This window comes from Benincasa hispida, chromosome 8, assembly GCF_027475165.1.
Source record: "Benincasa hispida cultivar pf3 chromosome 8, pf3_genome.v1.1, whole genome shotgun sequence".
NCBI classification, from domain to species: Eukaryota; Viridiplantae; Streptophyta; class Magnoliopsida; order Cucurbitales; family Cucurbitaceae; genus Benincasa; species Benincasa hispida.
This window is the reverse complement of record NC_143485.1, coordinates 11,965,509-11,983,390: the sequence shown is the minus strand read 5'-3', so window position 1 is coordinate 11,983,390 and position 17,882 is coordinate 11,965,509. Positions and strand designations below refer to the sequence as shown.

General features: G+C 36.5%; 1 protein-coding gene across 5 annotated transcripts in view; it reads left to right on the top strand.

Moving 5' to 3' along the window:
• Positions 1-2,343: 2,343 nt before the first annotated feature.
• The window catches only part of LOC120083175 (S-adenosyl-L-methionine-dependent methyltransferases superfamily protein), a 30,204-nt gene continuing 14,665 nt past the window's right edge, over positions 2,344-17,882 (top strand). The window contains exons 1-8 of one of the 5 annotated variants that reach the window (XM_039038796.2): positions 2,344-2,487; positions 2,566-2,644; positions 3,567-3,719; positions 4,140-4,235; positions 7,522-7,648; positions 8,066-8,127; positions 14,702-14,860; positions 14,950-15,094. In XM_039038796.2, the coding sequence (XP_038894724.1) occupies positions 4,142-4,235; positions 7,522-7,648; positions 8,066-8,127; positions 14,702-14,860; positions 14,950-15,094 (587 nt within the window). In that variant the 5' untranslated portion in view covers positions 2,344-2,487; positions 2,566-2,644; positions 3,567-3,719; positions 4,140-4,141. Of the gene's footprint in view, positions 2,488-2,565; positions 2,645-3,566; positions 3,720-3,755; positions 3,968-4,139; positions 4,236-6,153; positions 6,282-7,521; positions 7,649-8,065; positions 8,128-14,701; positions 14,861-14,949; positions 15,095-17,882 lie in introns of those variants that run through there. The other 4 variants (XM_039038800.2, XM_039038795.2, XM_039038802.2 and 1 more) reach the window with 4 other exon arrangements.

Below are 17,882 nucleotides of genomic sequence, written 5' to 3'. Positions count from 1 at the left end.
TTCTCATTCATATGTGACAATGATATGATTAAATGTTTATTTTTCATAATTTCTAAAAATTAAAATTAAAATTTTACAATAGTATATCCCAATCTCGACTTAATTATGTATATATATATATATAAAAAAATTAGTAGTCAAATTATTGAGTCTCATTTTCTATGTATAAGAATTAAACATAAATAAATATAGGCACAAGAGAACCTTTATCCCAAGATTGGGTCACTAGTTATCCTGTCTTGAAGCAGACTCAAAAGATCAACCTGATTGAGTTTTCACTATTATTTGTATGTACTATTATATGTGTATTACTATAACATAGCTAATTGAGCAAAAATGAGTGGATGGTTAGAAGCACCAAGATATACAAATGATTGGTAATGGAGATTTTCAAGATGATCCAAAAGAGAGAAGGACATTTTTGCAAAAAGCATAATATAAAAAGAGTACAAATTGGGGCTTTAAGTTTGTAGGTATGTGTGTATGCATGTATATATGTCAAATAAAATATTACATATAATTATTTATATATATATTCAAGGTGGGGGTGGGGAATATAATCTTTGTCCCCATCCCCATTTAACTAATAAGGAAATTTTTCTCCTCGCACCCTCCCCATTCTCCACCGAATAAGGAATTTTTTCTCCTCGCACCCTCCCCATTCCCTGCCTAATCGAAGATTCTCCACCCTGATGCTTTTCAAAATTGGAATGCATTGTTTTTAAAAATCACGATGTGACTACATTGGAAAATCGTGGTGGTAGGGCACTCATGAAGCTGAATCGAAAAATCGTAATAAAAATTTAAAATCATGCAATAGCCCATCCCAGACAATTAGGGTTGCGACAATTACGGTTGGGAGAGTTGTCCCTAGTATGATGCTATATAAAATGCAGTAAGCACAATTCGTTGTCAGCATAAGGTTAATTAGTTTTCACTTGTTTCTTAGGAGTGGGTCATTAATCGTTGAGGCACCTAAGTGAAGGTCATCCCTACAAAAATATCTTCTTCTTGACTCTCATGATTACGAAGGAAGGAAAAAAAACATGCAGACCCATCTGTCTCTCTGATGCAATGTGCAAGTGAACGCGGTCATGTTATAGTAAAACGACATAAAAGGCTTTGTATCGTACTCTGAGAATCAGATTGATATTTTTTTAGCTATTCAAAGATCGTTCTAATTTTATTTAAGGACTAACTTGTGATGTAAGATAAAGAAACTAACTAAGAAAGCAATAAAAATGATCGAATATGAAGAATTATCAACTAAGAGACATTTTAGGGAATAGATTTCATCAAAGGTATTACCGAACACACATGCTTTGCCTCTTGAAATAATTAACAAAACATCTAGAAGTCTTTTATCCGGATTGAATCTTTTGTAAATAATATTTTCTCATGTCAATTAAATTATAACTAGCACCGTGAAACCATATTAAGAAGCATGATATAATGTTCCTTACAATAGTGTGTTCAAACGATAGTCTAACATGCACAATCTAATTTAAAACAAACTCTTTCTAGAAAGATTTAAATTATAAAATCATTCAAATGCTGATTAAACATTTAAAAGCATTAAGAACGGTCATGCTAGAAAGCGTGAATATAAATTAGCACTCAAGAAGCAAAATGTTCGACAATTTAAACCTAAGAATTCATCTACCCTTAGAACTATGAGAAATTTAGCCTAACATGACTCCCATAGACAAAACTAAATCAAGAGTGCAAAAATACAGAAAAGAATCCAATAAATAAAAGGGAAAGAAGAAGTTATCTGACTTCCAAGCACGTCTTCATGATGAATTTGACCTTCGAACAATCTTTGATCTTTCCGACATCAATAAATCTCCATATTGTACTCTAAACCCTCTCTCTAGGATTCAAACACTCCAACATTCGATGTAGTGGCCAGCTAAAAACTCTAGATTAAATAAGAGAAATTTTCCAAAATTGCAGAAATTTTTATTTTAGGAAAGGCAGCACCGTAGCATAATGTTATCCTGGTTGGAGCATAATTATGCTACATCAGATGCATAGCTACTGCTTTAAAGCATAACGAGGCAACGTAATTACTCTGTCTTTACGCTTTCCTTTTAATGACAAACAAAAGATGATAGACAATAGAAATCTTCACATCTTCATGTTTTCTTCCTTCTTTTCTTCTCTCCTTTTAATTCATTGCTCAGTTTTGACTTCTTTAGGCATAATTTGATCCTTTTTAGCTCATTTTGAGTATAATTTAATTCTCAAACATAAAACCTAAAAATCACTAGCAAACACTTCAAATCATATTAAAAAACATCCTAAATCTAAGGCAAACAATACACATTTTGTGTGCGTTTCACTCTTATAAAACTTTCTCCCTTTCGACAAACTTTCATCGTCACTACTCACCACCGTTTTGCACAGCAGTCCCTATCGCGCTTCCATTGCCTCCCATCGACATTTGCCACTGGTCGTTTGGAGCGCTCGTGGTGTCTATTATTTGTGGGTGTCTCTAATCTCTCTCTCCCTTTTTTTACATCTCATTTTTTTTCTCTCACGTTCTCACACACACGCCCCCAGCTTTTCTGTCATTGTGCACTACTACCGATCATGTTGTCGCCCTGCTGTCGCTGGAGGCGTTAGTCAACTTTTAATTGGAGTAAGTTTATGGTGATCTATGGTTATTTTCGATGTGAATTGGTTTTCGGTGGTATGGTTTGGCTTAAAATAATTTATCCATGTTGTTTCGAGCATAAATTCGAAGTTTGATGGAAATTATAGCGGTTTAAGAAAATTTAGGTGACGTTTCGATAAGTGTTAAGGGCCTTATAGTCCCTTAAATCTCTTATTGGTTTGTTGTAACTCGGGTTCTAAACCCTTAATTTTCGCATTTGACAGGTTTGAATTTTATTTCATTAGAGATTGAGTGATTTGGATCAAAGACTTTTTGAATAAGTATTTAAAGACTTTCAAAGTGATTTTCATATTGTACTTGGGCTAAATCATGGAAGTTGTTTTATGAATGTTGGAGGTTGGGATTAATCTTGAGGTTTTATTCGATTTCAAAGTTAGGTTCCATGCTCGATTTTTGGTTTCATTAGCATTTAGGTCACGTTTTACTTTAGTAAAAAGGTAATCTATCAATGATAATATAGAAAACGACTCCAATTGATTAATTTTGTTATTATTTACTTGTGATCTGCATCCTCACTTCCAAATATGTAATAAAAAAATGCAAACAAATTGATGAACAGAGCGTGCTCAATCCAATTGCATATCAAAATTACGTCGTATCGTTATCGTTATCACTACCATTACCGTTACCGTTACGATTACCATTATTGTTATTGTTCTAGAGAAAAAATTATGAATTTTGACGTCTTTACTATTAGCGTTATCGTTTGACCCTTAGAGGTAAAAAACTAAATTTATTATATTTACGATCCAGATTTGTTACAATTGATCTATCAATAAAATCTCACAATGATTATACTAATTTTTATTATAATTTGATAAACGTGACCTTAGTTTCAATTCGAGATAAGTAATTCTCTTACTAAGGATTTAGGGATATCGATTAGGCATGGAATAACACTATAAGCCGAAAATCAGATTGCCGCCCAACCCTCCAACCGCCGATGCTCATACGCCGCCACGCCGTATCAACGCCTACCGACAGTTCCCGAAATCTCGTGTATAAGACACAGTTCAGCAAGTGATCCACGTCCAAAAAGGTAATTTTTTATGTATTTCTTTAAAATTGTAATTTAAAAATAAGTATAATAAAAAAAGAATAAAGAAAAAGTTTCCGAACGGTCCGTAGGGAAAAACGGCTTACGGTGATCCCATTTCAAGCGCATCTCCTTCTCCGTTATCCCTACTCTCTTCCAGTTTCCATTGATCCTTCCCTCTGAAATTTAAGTTTCAGCCCTAATTATACACAACCCATTTCCATCCCTTCCTTTTGATTTTCAATTACAAGGTAAATTTGGCATTGGCGCAATTATTTTTATCCAATTCTTTTTGCAATGAAGTCTCTGTTTCAGTCATTCGTTCAAAATTGAAATTATGTATACATTCCATTATTTATGAATGCATTGTTTATCTGTTACTTGGGATAGAGGATAATCAATGTTTTTGTTTCTTTGTTGCAGTCATGGCTTTGCGTTCAATGACTAGAAGGATTGGAAGTAAACTTTTTCCAATGTTTTCTTCTGCCAATCTATTACATTCACATGCTACAAGTTTTGGTTGGTCCCTCTCTCCCTTTCTTTCTCGTATTAGAACATGGTAGGGGGATTTGAGTCTTACCTATGCTTGTTTTTTTGAATTGTCAATGTTAATAGTATATCTCAATAGTTGTTATTGCTGTTGTATCTTCGAGTTCCATGCCTCTATTTTTGGAAAACAATTTTCCAAGTTTTCGGCAGTTAAGGAGGTCCTGTTGTAGGAAAACCCCGACATCGTAATTCTAGTTGAATTCCAAAGGGGGAGTTGCTGTAGGGAGTTGGTTAAGAGTCTTTAGGGTAGAACTTAGAAGAAACGTCGAGTTGGTGTGCTTGGATAATTTTCTTTAAGTTCATTTTCCCCAAGTTTTGGTGGTCTTGTTTATGAATGAGAAAATTTAGGCAGCCATTTGGTTGGAAGGGCTGCTAAAATGGTTAGAATTTCCATTTATATACTGTACTTGGGTGGAGTAAATACAGTTGAAAAGGTAGGGTTCATAGTACACGGAGGAATGTGTGTATGATGCCTAACTGGTATGTGTTTTGTTGTGTAAAAAGTGGGTCAAGATGCAAGTCAACTCTTTTTCTACTGCCCTTTCATCTGAATGACTTGTTTTATCTGTTTAAAGTTTTCAATACGTGTTCAACTTTAGTTTTTAAACTCTCGGTAATCTCAAATATTTATTTGTTGGGTGTCAATTGATTTGGAAAGAAAAGTTACTACGGTCTAATGCTGTGATAACTATCCTTTGGAAGTGTTGGAAATGAGGGTCAAAGTTATGGAATATAGGGAGTAATAGTTTGGTAGTTGAATTTCAAGAAAGAAACTAGGAGTTGGGATTAGATTTTTAAGCTAATCAAATATAACATTTCAAAAGAATTTTAAAATTATGTTGTAGTTCTTCTCCTTCCATCATTATTTTAGGTTATTTTGGATACCACTTGATGGATTGATAAGGGAAAAAGGGTAGATTTTCAAGCTCAACTTTGTGACGGCATACAACATGGTTGTTTGGTGATTTCTTCTTGAGGTACTTCACATAAAAGGCTTTGGGCCCAAATGAATCTTGTGGACTCTTGGCTACATAGCAAGAAAGTCATTCTTGACCTTTATCAATGGGTCTCTGATTGATTCTAAAAGCTTAAGCTAATGGGTTATGAAAAATTTAATTATATCAACACTTTAACATTCCCTCTCACATGTGGGCTTGAAAATTGTAGAAGGTCCAACAAATAGAAATCAATTTTAATTGGGGAAGAAATGACATTATAGGAGTTTGAACAAAGGATCCTGGTATCATGTTAGCTTATCGATGGACCCAAGCTTAAGCTAATGGGTTATGGTAAATTTAATTATATCAATACTTTAACAGGAAACGTAGAGATTTGATTAACGTCTCTAGGGTGACTTATGTAGGCTCCTTTTCTCTTCTTGATTGTGGTGATATGAATTTATCAACTTTTTTTTTTTCTATAAGAAATAATTTTATTGATGTATGAAATTATAAAAAAGAGGGGAAAAGAGATCCCCAATCTAATGGAGTTACGATAATCATCTCCAATTGAACAAAGCAGAGGAAGTAGAATAAGAAGAGAAGAGAGAATTGAATTTACACAAAGAAAAGGCATTATGAAGGACATTGTCAGAAAAAAAACTCCTGTATGATGTCTCCTTAGATTCAAAGGTCCGATGATTTCTTTCTTTCCATATATACTAAAAAGGCATGGACAAGATTCTTCCACATAAGTTCCTTCTCCAATTTGTAAGGGTGGTCCAATAAGAAAAATTTAAGGAGAATGCAAGGATCCTTGAAGGATCACTGACCAATTGAAAGCCATTGTCAAGTTGTTCCAAACAGATTGAGCAAATGGGCAATGGATGAATAAATGACATTGAGTCTCTTGCCTTTGTTTGCAGAGAATACAACAATTTGGAGACAAGGCCATGAGGGAAGTCCTTGTTGAAGATGCTTGTTGGAATTGACAGCTTGGTGGGCATAGTGTTTTAAATGCCCTCCCGGGCGCACGTCTAGATGCTTGGTGCAGGTGTGCACCTCAGTTGGAAAAAAGGTGAGGACACCAAATAAGGCGCCTCACATTGTTCAAGACAAAATAAGGCTTGTCCAGCAGGTCCTGTAAAAAGAATTTAATCTTCTTAGGGTAGTTATCCTGCCAAATAGTCTTTGTAAATAGTTGTGGGCAATCAACTTAAGGAGAATCCATGCTTTCAAGTAATGACTGTGTAAAGAAATCCCCCGTTTTTTTTTTTTTTTTTTGTGTGTGTGTCCATATCCAAAAATCTGCACCCTAAATCAAGTTCAACGGTGAATATAGTATAGCTCAGGTCAGTCCATTATGGACTCCATCATCTTTCAAATTTCTTCTAAATGTAGATCCTAGAAGGTCAAACCTTTTTCTTTTTCTTTTTCCCTTTTCCTCTTTTTTGGCAGCAACAATCATAGAAATCTCAGCAATTTCTATAAGATGGTGAAGTTGTTTGATGCTTTTTATGGCCTAAAAATGGAGCTACCAAAATCTCAAGTGGTAGACTAAATGTTACTGATGAAGAGCCGAAGAGGTAAAGGTGCTAACAACTGGGGTGGGGTTGTGTTGGCCAATTGGAAGAATGTCTCCCTTTGTAGAGGTGGTAGATCAACTCTTGTAACTTTGATTTTCTCGACCATATCATTATACTTCTTTTCCATCTTTAGATGCCCAAATATGATGGTTAAGAGCTGGAAAACATCCTTAGAGATTGCTTTTGGAAAGGGAGCGTTGGTGAGGTTTATGTCAAAATCTCATCAAGTTTGATATCATTTTCTTCCCAATCTTCCAAGGGGAAGCAATTGGAGCTGGAAACATCTTTGTTAACCAAGTAGGCTAGGTGGTTTTCCAATGAGAAGAAAGTTGTTCGGGGAACAATTTTTGCTATCAATTATTGACTCTCAAATACCAAAATTTTATCTAATGTTGAGTGGAAGTAGTTTATTGCATAAGATCTTATTTTTATTCAAATACCGAACTTTAAGTTATACTATAAAATAAAGTAATAAATGTGAGACATTTGTTGACATAAATTTGTTGAATGGAAGTTTACTTTATGCTTAAACATGATTTCACACTCATTATGCTAACATCTAATTAATAACGACTAACTTTGGGAAGTGATCGTAGACAAATCTTGTTTTAGACTTCAAATAAATTTGGTGTGAACTTAAACTCTTGAAAGTAACTTGCATTTCTCGTTGTTAAGCCTCTTTCATATATGGTGTAAATATGAAGGAAAATTATCCATCGGTTCTTTTTCCAGGATTCAAAGAAGTGCCTGAAGAGGAAAAAAGCCGACTAGTTGGTAATGTCTTCAGCAATGTTGCTTCAAATTATGATCTGATGAATGATTTGATGAGTGGTGGATTGCATAGATTGTGGAAAGACAGGTGCAACTTTTTTAACTGGAATTTCTTCTCTCACCCATGTGACATATTTTCTTCTCTCTGAGGGCGTGAGGGTTGAGGATCTTATCCTTCATCTGCCCGTTCATGTTAAAGGCGGTTGTGTGTGCTATTTTGTGGTGGCTTTGGAGTGAGAGAATAACATAATCTTCTGAGGGTTTGAGAGTTCTTTTAGTGATGTTTAGTCCATTCTCCATTGTTAGATTCTCAGTTTCTTTCTGGGCATTAGTTTCTAGGGTTGGTCTTAATTCTCTTGACTAGAACCTGTTCTTAGTTTGGCTCTTTTTGTGGGTATTTTTGACCTGTGTATTCTTTCACCTTTTACAATGAAAGTCAAGTTTTCTCATTAAAGCATATTTTATTCTCTCTTAGTCCCTCTCTTATTATTTTTGTTTGATACAGGCTTGTTTCCGAGCTAAATCCTTTTCCTGGAATGAAGCATCTTGATGTGGCTGGTGGTACAGGTACGTAAACTATTTGAATTATTCTTTTTATTTTTTATTTCAATAATGTGATATCGATTCTCGTGATTGTCATAATTTGAAAATGTTGATGTGCTAACTTTGATTAAGAAGAGACATTTGATTTTACCAACTTCGTTTGCAAAGATTCTGTTCTTTGTTTTTGAGACTAACTTTGTGTTAATTTGGAATTTCAAAATTCTGTAGTATAAGATCGCTTGCTTAGATTAGATAGCCAATTACCATATGCGGGCCTTGTGGTCAGTGGTCATTTGGGTCAGTGAAAAAAGTAAAAAGCTTAAGGGAATGGTTTCTGTAGGTCCTGATTATGATATAATACACAAGAAGGGGAAAGAAGGGTATTTCATCGTCAACATGTTAGTTAGGATTTAGGGGTTTCACAGAATGTTTGTCTGTGGGAATAGGTGCAGTATTGGGCTTTATAATGTAAAGGGAAAGGGGCAGTATTACATTTTTATGCTTTTTGTATATAGAAAGTTCTAAGAGAAAAAGGAGAAAGTTTACCAGCCCTCTCAAATTGGTTGACATTGTTTGATTGCCTTGGGGCATTTTTTCCTTTTTATTTATTTATTATTTTTTTAAGTGAAACATTTCATTGATAAATGAAATTAAGGGAATACTCTACTCCAAACACCTTAGGTGATTACAAAAGAGATCACCATTTGGTAACTAAGAAAGATAAGTTATAATGTTTAAAAGGGTGCCTAATTTTGCACCAAGAAAATAGAGTAAATAAAACTAAATCCATAAAATGGTAAAAAATGGAGAAAGAGTCACAAAAAAGGCGTCCATTCCTCTCACCCTATAAGATCCAAAAGAAAGCACATGGTAGGGCCAACCAAATTTTCTTCTTAGTACAACCAAAAGGATGACCCACCAATAATGATGCAAGAAGATCTGGAACAGTATTAGGACACGGCCATGGACCAACCAAAAGTTTCCATGATGATTTTTTTTTTTTTTTTGGGATAAGAGGCGATTTCATTGATAAATTAAATATCCGAAGATATCCAAGTGTACAAAGGAACCGATCATATGGTATATAAAAGGTGTTTCCAATTAGTGATGAGGAACGAAAAACTATAACATTTAAAAGCTGGTATATCTTTGCCCCCCCAAAAAAAGCATTAAAGATGGCAGAGTCTAAGATGTCTTTTGTAGTCCTGTATTTCTCTTGAAAGATACGAGCATTTTTTCATCCCATATCTTCTTCAATACCGCAGAAATACTACACTTCCATAATTGCTCTTTAGAAGCTTTGAAAGGAAGATCAATGAACAATAATTTGAACCGACTTAGAGTGTCATTTGGTAAAACCATATTCCATTCTAAAGCTGTAAAATTTCCAACCAAATCCCTGTTGAGGGACAATCGAAGAACAAGTGCAAGGTGGATTCATTGTTGGATTGACAAAAAGGCATGAATTAACAATTTCCCACAATAGGAAATTAACACTTTTTGGGCAAGGGCACCTCCAAACCTTCTTGTATAATTCTTTATCAATAGATAGTCCATGTGGAATGATGCTTCTATATAAGGATTTGGTGAAGAAATCAATTTTGTCAAGCTTCCATAACCATGAATGACTACTGCCCCAAAGATCAATGTTGGGAATGCAGTGAGTGAAATCTACTCACTCTATAATATTATTCTCATGTCTTATGAAATTAATTAATGTTCCACGAGCAAAGATTAGAATCCCAAACCTTAACCACATATGCCCCTTTTATCTCTTGCAAGATGATTAAGTTTGGAATATTTCTGCTTAAGGGTGCCATCACTGATCCATAAGTCATGCCAAAAGGCCACCATTTTTTTTTGATAAGAAAAAAAACTTTCATTGAGAAAAAATGAAAGAATATAAAGACAACAAAAACACCCTGCCCATAAAAGCAACCCCCTACATGAAGGGAGTCCAACTTTACAAAATAACACCTATAGGATAATTACAATAGGTTTTCGAAACCAAACCCACAAAGAAACATGGAAGCAAACCAAAGACCAAACCTCACTAGGGTTTTTATCCACTCCCCTAAAAGTCCTATTTTGCTCCCCCCTCAAAAGCCACACTATCGCCCACACCCCCGCAAACCACAAAAAGCATCTCCCCCCCCCCCCTCGGGCAGATTAAGGAGGAACTCCTTGATCATATCAATAACTCCCCTCTGACGAGCAAACAAAAAGCCTAACTCCTAGAAGAGACTCTCTCAAACAGTGCTAGCAAACTCACAACGCCAAAGAATATGATCCAGATCTTCCTCCGCCTTTCGACAAAGGATGCAACAAAATGGCCCAACAAGCGAGGAGAGCTTCCTGAAGAGACGATCCATCGTGTTCGCATGGCCATGTAACATTTTCCAAGTAAAGAATCTCACTTTCCTAAGAATCTTAATTCTCCAAATGACCGAAAAGACCAAAACACCTAAGGGAGAATGGTCCTCAAGACTCTGAAAAAAGGATTTACATGAAACCCCCTCCAAAGGATTGGGTCTAGAAACCCTCACATCCCTTCTCCCTTGCCTAAAAGAGTGATTCTTAAGCAAAGAAAGAAGAGAAGCAGCATCCAATGACTCTCTATCGGACAAATTACAACTAAACCCAAATGAGAAAGAACATGAATTAAAAAAAACATCGTGTTCGCATGGCCATGTAACATGACTCGGCCACTCACAGATATTAAAAAAAACACACTTCCTCACCAAACTACTCATAATATCCACCACAAGAAGGAAAAGGAAAGGAGATAAAGGGTCACCTTGCCTAAGGTTTCTCGTGGCCACCACTTTACCTCTAGGACTGCCATTTATAAGAAAAGTGAAAATCACATTTCTCAAACATCCCCACATCCACATTCTCCATCTATAATCGAAGCCCTACTTTTCCATCACTTTGTCTTGGAAGTCCCAATCCACATGATCATAAGCCTTCTCGAAGTTAATCTTAAATTACACTCCCTCTTTCTTCTTTTGCCTATACTCCTCTATAGCTTAGCCACAAGAGCTTGGTCCAAAATTTGTCTCCCAGCTATAAAAGCACCTTGCGTTTTAGAGATTGGCGACGGAAGCACCCTTCTCAGGCGATTAGCCAACATTTCTGCAATAATCTTATACAAGCTTGTAATTAAGCTAATCGGTCTAAAAGCCTTCACCCTAGTCACGATATCCTTTTTAGGAATGAGACAAAAGTATATTCCGTCATTGACCTATTAATACCCCTTTCAACGAAGAAATTTGAATTCGAATTTTTTAGGCCCATGTCGATCTTCTTCAATCTCGATTTAGACCTATGACTGTCCTTCCCCTACCCTTCCTGCTGTAGCTACTTCTGAGATAATGACATAGACAAATTGACTTTGCCAGAAGAAATCGGCTTGTTCACCTAACCGTTCTAACCTAGATTCTCACTTCGCTAGCCAACGCTCAATCTAACCGGAAAGGAGAAGCTACCATAATTGATGGAAACCACGGCTGAAATAAACCATTGTAGTTCCCTCGAGCTCGAAAACAAGCATCCTCGTCTAAATCTTCATTCTGAACTTTCACCTCATCCTCTCCCAAACCTCCACACCACCCAGCCAGCTTGGAAAAAAATTGTTTCGTTCTTAAAAGAGGAGGCACATCCGTCGTAGTCACCCATCCTCCCCCAAATTCCAGCCAATGCCTTTCAGCCACTAATCAGAAATCCAACTCCGATATTTTAGAATCTTGTGATAAAACACCCTCGAAAGCCTTATAGCTTCGTTCTAATCTTCACAAACACAAACGACTAGATTTTCACTGAACAGTTTGATTGAAAGGCGCCTTCCCACTTTTCTTTCCACCAATTCCATGATCTGGACTAGCTCGACGAAGCTTGTAACCTTGCCACTAGGATAGTTTTAAAGCAATCGAAAGCAAACTCACAATCCCAATCTGAGACAGGATTCGAGATGCCTTCACATTAACTTCTTCGTTCTTCGACTCTGGCATCGAGGTTTAATCTTTACCTCTGTTTGTCCCTTTTTCAACCACCTAAACAAAGTTCAATGGACCTTTCAGTTGTTTAAAGAGTTTCCTGACATTCACCACTCCTGACGATGATGGAAGGAGCTTAGTTAATTCGCTAGCTTTCCAGCTCCACCTCTTTCTATTGTGTCCCTCCTGTATGAAGATTCTTCGTCTTTTTCCTTCAATCGGCTCTAGCGAGACTAGAGCAAACCTCCCACCAGCATTAGTAAGAATTTCGAAGAAGAAAATTGCATTGTCCAGCTTCCTTCTTCGCCAAAAGCCTCCTGGCTTGCTTGAGGACACCACCACAACCAAACAATCTCTAACCCAAGCCGCTACCCCTAACTCCACCTAAATCTTGTCCATCTTCAACCCCCTATGTTCCTCAATGGATACTCGTCTCCCATTATTACACTTGCTAATGACAAAAAGATCGACAGCTGCCCTCCCCATTTCACATACGAGAAATCCATAGCATTGCTAATGTTGCAATGTATATTACCATAGATGAGATCTTTCTGTTTCATGATGTGATTCCAAGGGCTTTTCGAGGAGGATTGGCGCAAATCAGAAGTCATTAAGTCATAATGGCAGGGCCCATGTTTAGCTTTAATCAAAATTCTCCAGAAAGCATAGTGGAAATAGGGCTAGGCTGATAAGGCATGGTGGAATCCTGCGAGTTGGTTGGAGGGAAAGCTGGGGGATTGGGGAGAGAAGGCAATACATTTAAGGCATTCGATTGGAGACTTAGAATGATGAAAACACATAGACACCAAGATGGTGAGAGATACATATAAGATATTTGATGCCGAAGGCGGTTAGTAATATTGATGGCACCTTAGAACTCAAGGACACAGTTGTACAGCCTATAGAACAGATCTTGTTCAAGTACGGTCATAACAATATTGATGACACCCAAACTAAGTTCTCAAAGAAAGACTTTGATCTTCTTTGGATAACAATCCTTCAGATAATAGAGTAAAAAGCCGTCAAGAGTGAATCAACCATACCTACCAACACTAAGTCAGCCATAAGAGACTTACCTCTGAACATCGATGAGGGGTCAAGGGGCCATAACCAGGAATCAAGATATCAAATTCTGACAGAAGACAAGTGATGTGATAAGGATGCCCATTCAATAATCTTCAAATCATTAAAGTTTCGATGAAGATGTAAATCCCAAGCATTAATTGAGGAAATCCATACATTGGCCACAATGTCCTCCAGATGAAGAGCAAGACGGAAAAGCCTAAGAAAAACAGTAGAAATAACACCACAACTTAGCCAAGAATCAGTCCAAAAAGAAATGGTAGAATTGTCACCAAAACAATGGCGAGCACGACCAACAACCAAAGGAATAATCTGACAAATAAACCACCAGGGAGCTTTCAAAGAACCTCGAGACATGGAAGTAGGCCAATGACTATCAGATGAATAAGTTTTCTCCATAAGGCATTCCGTTCAGTTACAAACCGCCAAATCCACTTAGCCAGAAGAGTTGAATTACGATAATGGAAGTTATCAGTACCAATATCACCCATTAATTGAGGACATTGAGCAATCTCCTAATTCGCATTATGCATGCTTGGAGCCTTTCTAGAAAAAATCACGAACTAGCTTATCCAAACTCTTGATAATAGATGTAGGAGCCCAGAACAAAAATAAATAATAAGTGGGCAAACTTGAAAGAGTTGCTTGAATGAGCATGTGCCTACCACCCTTAGAAATAAAAGCATATTTCCAATTATGGAGCTTGTGCTGAAACCGCTCCATCACCGGTTGCCAAAAATTAATGGATTTTGGATTCCCACCCAATGTCAAATCTAAGTTAGTAGTTGGCCAAAACCCCCGTTTACAACCAAATGAGTTCAACCACCAATTAAAATCATGTGAATCCCAAGAAGCTCACTCATAGAGAAATTAATTTTAAGCTCCAGAACACGTTCAAAGATATGAACAATGTCAAAGAAATGTTGAAAAGATGTACAATCTGTGGAAAACAATAAGGCACCATCAACAAATTGGTTTGGTTTCTAGTAAGAAAGATAATTATATTAATGTGTTATTTACTTATATAGTGGCATACTGGCATATGCACTGAATCTCCTTGATTGCTAAAGAGAGAGAGAAAAAGCCATTCTGCTTTGTCAGTGCAGTGATAGTAAACCTTAAGTGATGGCAAATAAGAAATATTGGTAATGTTTGGCTATGAGGTAATTCTTCATTTTTTTTTCTTATCATATAATCTCTTCTCTTCTTCATTTCTCATCAGTTTATTCTGATTGTTAAAGCCTATGTTTTCTATTAAAAGAGCAATCTTATCTTTCTGTGTTTCTATTGAAAAACAATCTTAATTTTTTAGTTGATAGAATCTTGTGCGGGTGCAATATTTATTTGGTTATCTTCCATTTGTAACCTATTTGAAACTGTCGATGTAAGTTCCCTTTAGATGTAAGCTCTCTTGAATATCAAAGCAATAACTACTTGTTCATCATGTGAACTTCTGTCTCTTTTGTGCTTAAAAGATGCGACAATTAGTAGATGTCTTATTAATTTCTCACACATTGCAGGTGATGTTGCTTTCAGGATTCTAGAGAGTATTAATGATGTGAAACGTAGAGCAATGCAAGATGTTCGGGAAGATGATTTGCAGGAACAAACTCAAATATATGTTTGTGATATCAACCCACATATGTTAAACGTTGGTAAAAAGAGAGCCATTGAGAGGGGTAAATATATGATAAGCATGGAACCGTCTGCATTTTCTAAATGAAATTTGTTGTCAGGAAAATAGTATCGTAATGTTTGGAACTTATAGGTCTGGGAGAAGAAGGATCTCTTATATGGTTGGAAGGAGATGCAGAAGCTTTACATTTTCAAGATAATTCAATGGATGGTTACACAATTGCATTTGGAATTAGGAATGTTACTCACATTGAAAAAGTTCTAGATGAAGCTTATAGGTAAACTCATATTTTCTCATGAAATTATCTTATATTAAATTCTGTGCAAAAAAAAAATTGTTTATGTCGAATAAGACCAATTTTTGTATAGAGAATGTGTATAAGGGTGCCTTTAAGTTGAGATTTCATTTACCTCCTCTAGAGTTCCTCTAGATGATCTTGAGCCATTTGAGGGTTTCCATGGGGGCAACTGATTCTCAACTGATAGACCTTTTGATGATGGGACCCACCATGATGTCAGTTCATGAAGGGATTCCTTTAGTGTTTAGCAGGGTGGTGCGGGAGTATGTCACCATGTGAGATGCTAACCATGTCTTTGGATACAAAACAACATTGCCCTTATTGAATGATTGTGCTAGAGACCACTAGGTATGACAATCTCTGGAAGGGATTCTTTTTGGCATCTTGATGGCATGGGGTAGGGACTGTTGGGGGATGTTTGAGGATATTTTGATGTTTCATCCTTTCAGGGAGAAAGCAAAAAAGTCCTTTAGGAGGCTTGGTATTTTGCTTTTGTGTGGGGGGTTGGCTTGAGAGGAATTCTAGAGTTTTTGCTGAGGGTGAAAGATCTGAAGAGTTCTGACTTTTGAGAGTTGATTAGGTTTGATGCTTGGTGTGGGCTTCTGTGACTAAAGTTTTGTTTGTAACAGTTATGAGCTAGGTTTCATTCTTTTGGATTTGAGGTCCTTTATGTGGTCTATTGTGCTTGTTCTATTGGATTGTATTTTTGTACAATCTTGTATATTCTATCATTTCTTTCAATAAAAACTTGCTTCTTATTAAAAAAAAGAAAGGTGGTTTAGGCATGTTCTAACCTCATTATAGGATTAGGAGTTGAGTGAATGAGGAGGGTAGACCTTTTGGTTTCCTTGGCTTCGGAGGGGAAAGTGAGCGATCATGTTGTCTTGTGCATGAAAGCTAGCTTGTACGAGTTGGGGTTGTTCAAGTAGATGTAAGGGGGCTGATTGTAAGTATTTATGCCCAGAGGGTGTGTTTGGCCCAAGGAGTTGGTGGGTCCCACTACTAAAAAACATCAATTCTATATCTATCTTATCAACTCCTTACACTGTGAGCTCCAAGAGTTTACAACTACTTACTTCTCCTCCTTACTTCTCATTATTTCACTCCTTACCCCAAACACCCTGATGCAACACAACTGCAAGTTTGAGAGAAATAAGGAAGCCTATTTATACACAAAGAAGTGATCGACTAAACCAATAATTTTGTTTAATGACCTAGGCAGCTAGTTGCAACTTAAAACTAACCTTTACAAATAAGATTCCAGCAGTAATGTTCAACAGAGGCCTAATATACTACATCAGTTCTACTCGACCCAAAATCAAACTCGCCGTGAGTTTTTCTAAGATAATTGAAATTGGTCTTGAGCTTGATAGGAAATATATCAGATACATTGGAAGTATTGTTGATCTTCATAGTGGGAGGTAGATCAACCTTGTAGGTGTTTTGTCCAAGTCGTTCTAGGCTAGGAAATGGGTCATTCTTCTTGTTTGTTAACTTGGAATGATAACTTGTAGGAAGTCTGCTTTTCTTCAAGTGAACCATCACTAGGTCTCCAATCTAGAATTCAGTAGCTCGTTTGTGTTCATCGACCTTGGATTTGCATGTTGAGTTGCTTGTTTCAAGGTGTTGTTGAACTTCATCATGAATTGCTTTAATCCGATCAGCCATTATACTCGCCTCAACACCAAGATCAATAGAAATGGGAATATTAGCAAGATCTAATGTTGACCTAGGTACATGAGTATAGACAATTTCAAAGGGGCATTTCCTTGATGAACGGTTAACCACGTTGTTGAATGCAAATTCGGCTTGGGCTAAAGAAAGTTCCCATTGACGTGGTTCGTCTCCGTTTAAGCATCTTAGAAGAATACAAAGAGTCCAATTTGTAACCACTATTTGGCCATCAGTTTGCGGATGGCTTGTGCTAACTAGGACATTTGTGCCGAATTTTTTTCCAAAGAAATCACTAGAAATGACTCATGAGATGCTATGCTTTTAGGTATTCCATAAAGTTGAACAATTTTCCTGAAAAAAGGATTTGCAACATTAGACACATCATTAGTCTTATTGCAAGCCAAAAATGTGCTATTTTGCTAAAGCGGTCTACTACTACTAAGACCGAATCATAACCTCATTGGGTTCTTGGCAAACAAAGGACAAAGTCCATAGAAATCTTCCCAAATATTATTGGGTATAGGTAATAGGGTATGTAGTCCTTGGTTAGAACTTGATCCTTTCGATGATTGACAAATGTAACATCTTTTGACAAAACTAGCTACATCTTTTTTGAGTTGGGGCCAAAGTTTTTTTGAAGATAAGTGCGCCCATGTTTTATCTCGGCAAAAATGGCCTGCAAGTCCTTCTTCATGTGCTTCCTTCAGTAAAGATTCACGAAGGGAGGTTTGAGGAATGCATAAAGTGTCGTTTTCTGAATAAGAACCCTTAAAAAATATGGAAATCTTTACTTGGAATATGATTTAAACATGCTTGCCAAATGTTTTGAAAATCCGGGTCACATGTATAAAGTTCAAGTAAATGGTCAAAAGGTAGGATTTCTCCTTGAGGTAGAGTTAGAAGCATACTTTTTCTGCTTAAAGCGTCTGTCACTTTATTGACCTTACTTGGTGTGTGTTTTATGACAAAGTCAAAACGTTGGAGGAATTGAATCCACTGAACATGCATTCTACTCACCTCTTTTTGAGAATGTAAAAACTTCAAGAAAAAATGGTCAATTTGTAGTACAAATTCTCTACCCAAAAGATAGTGT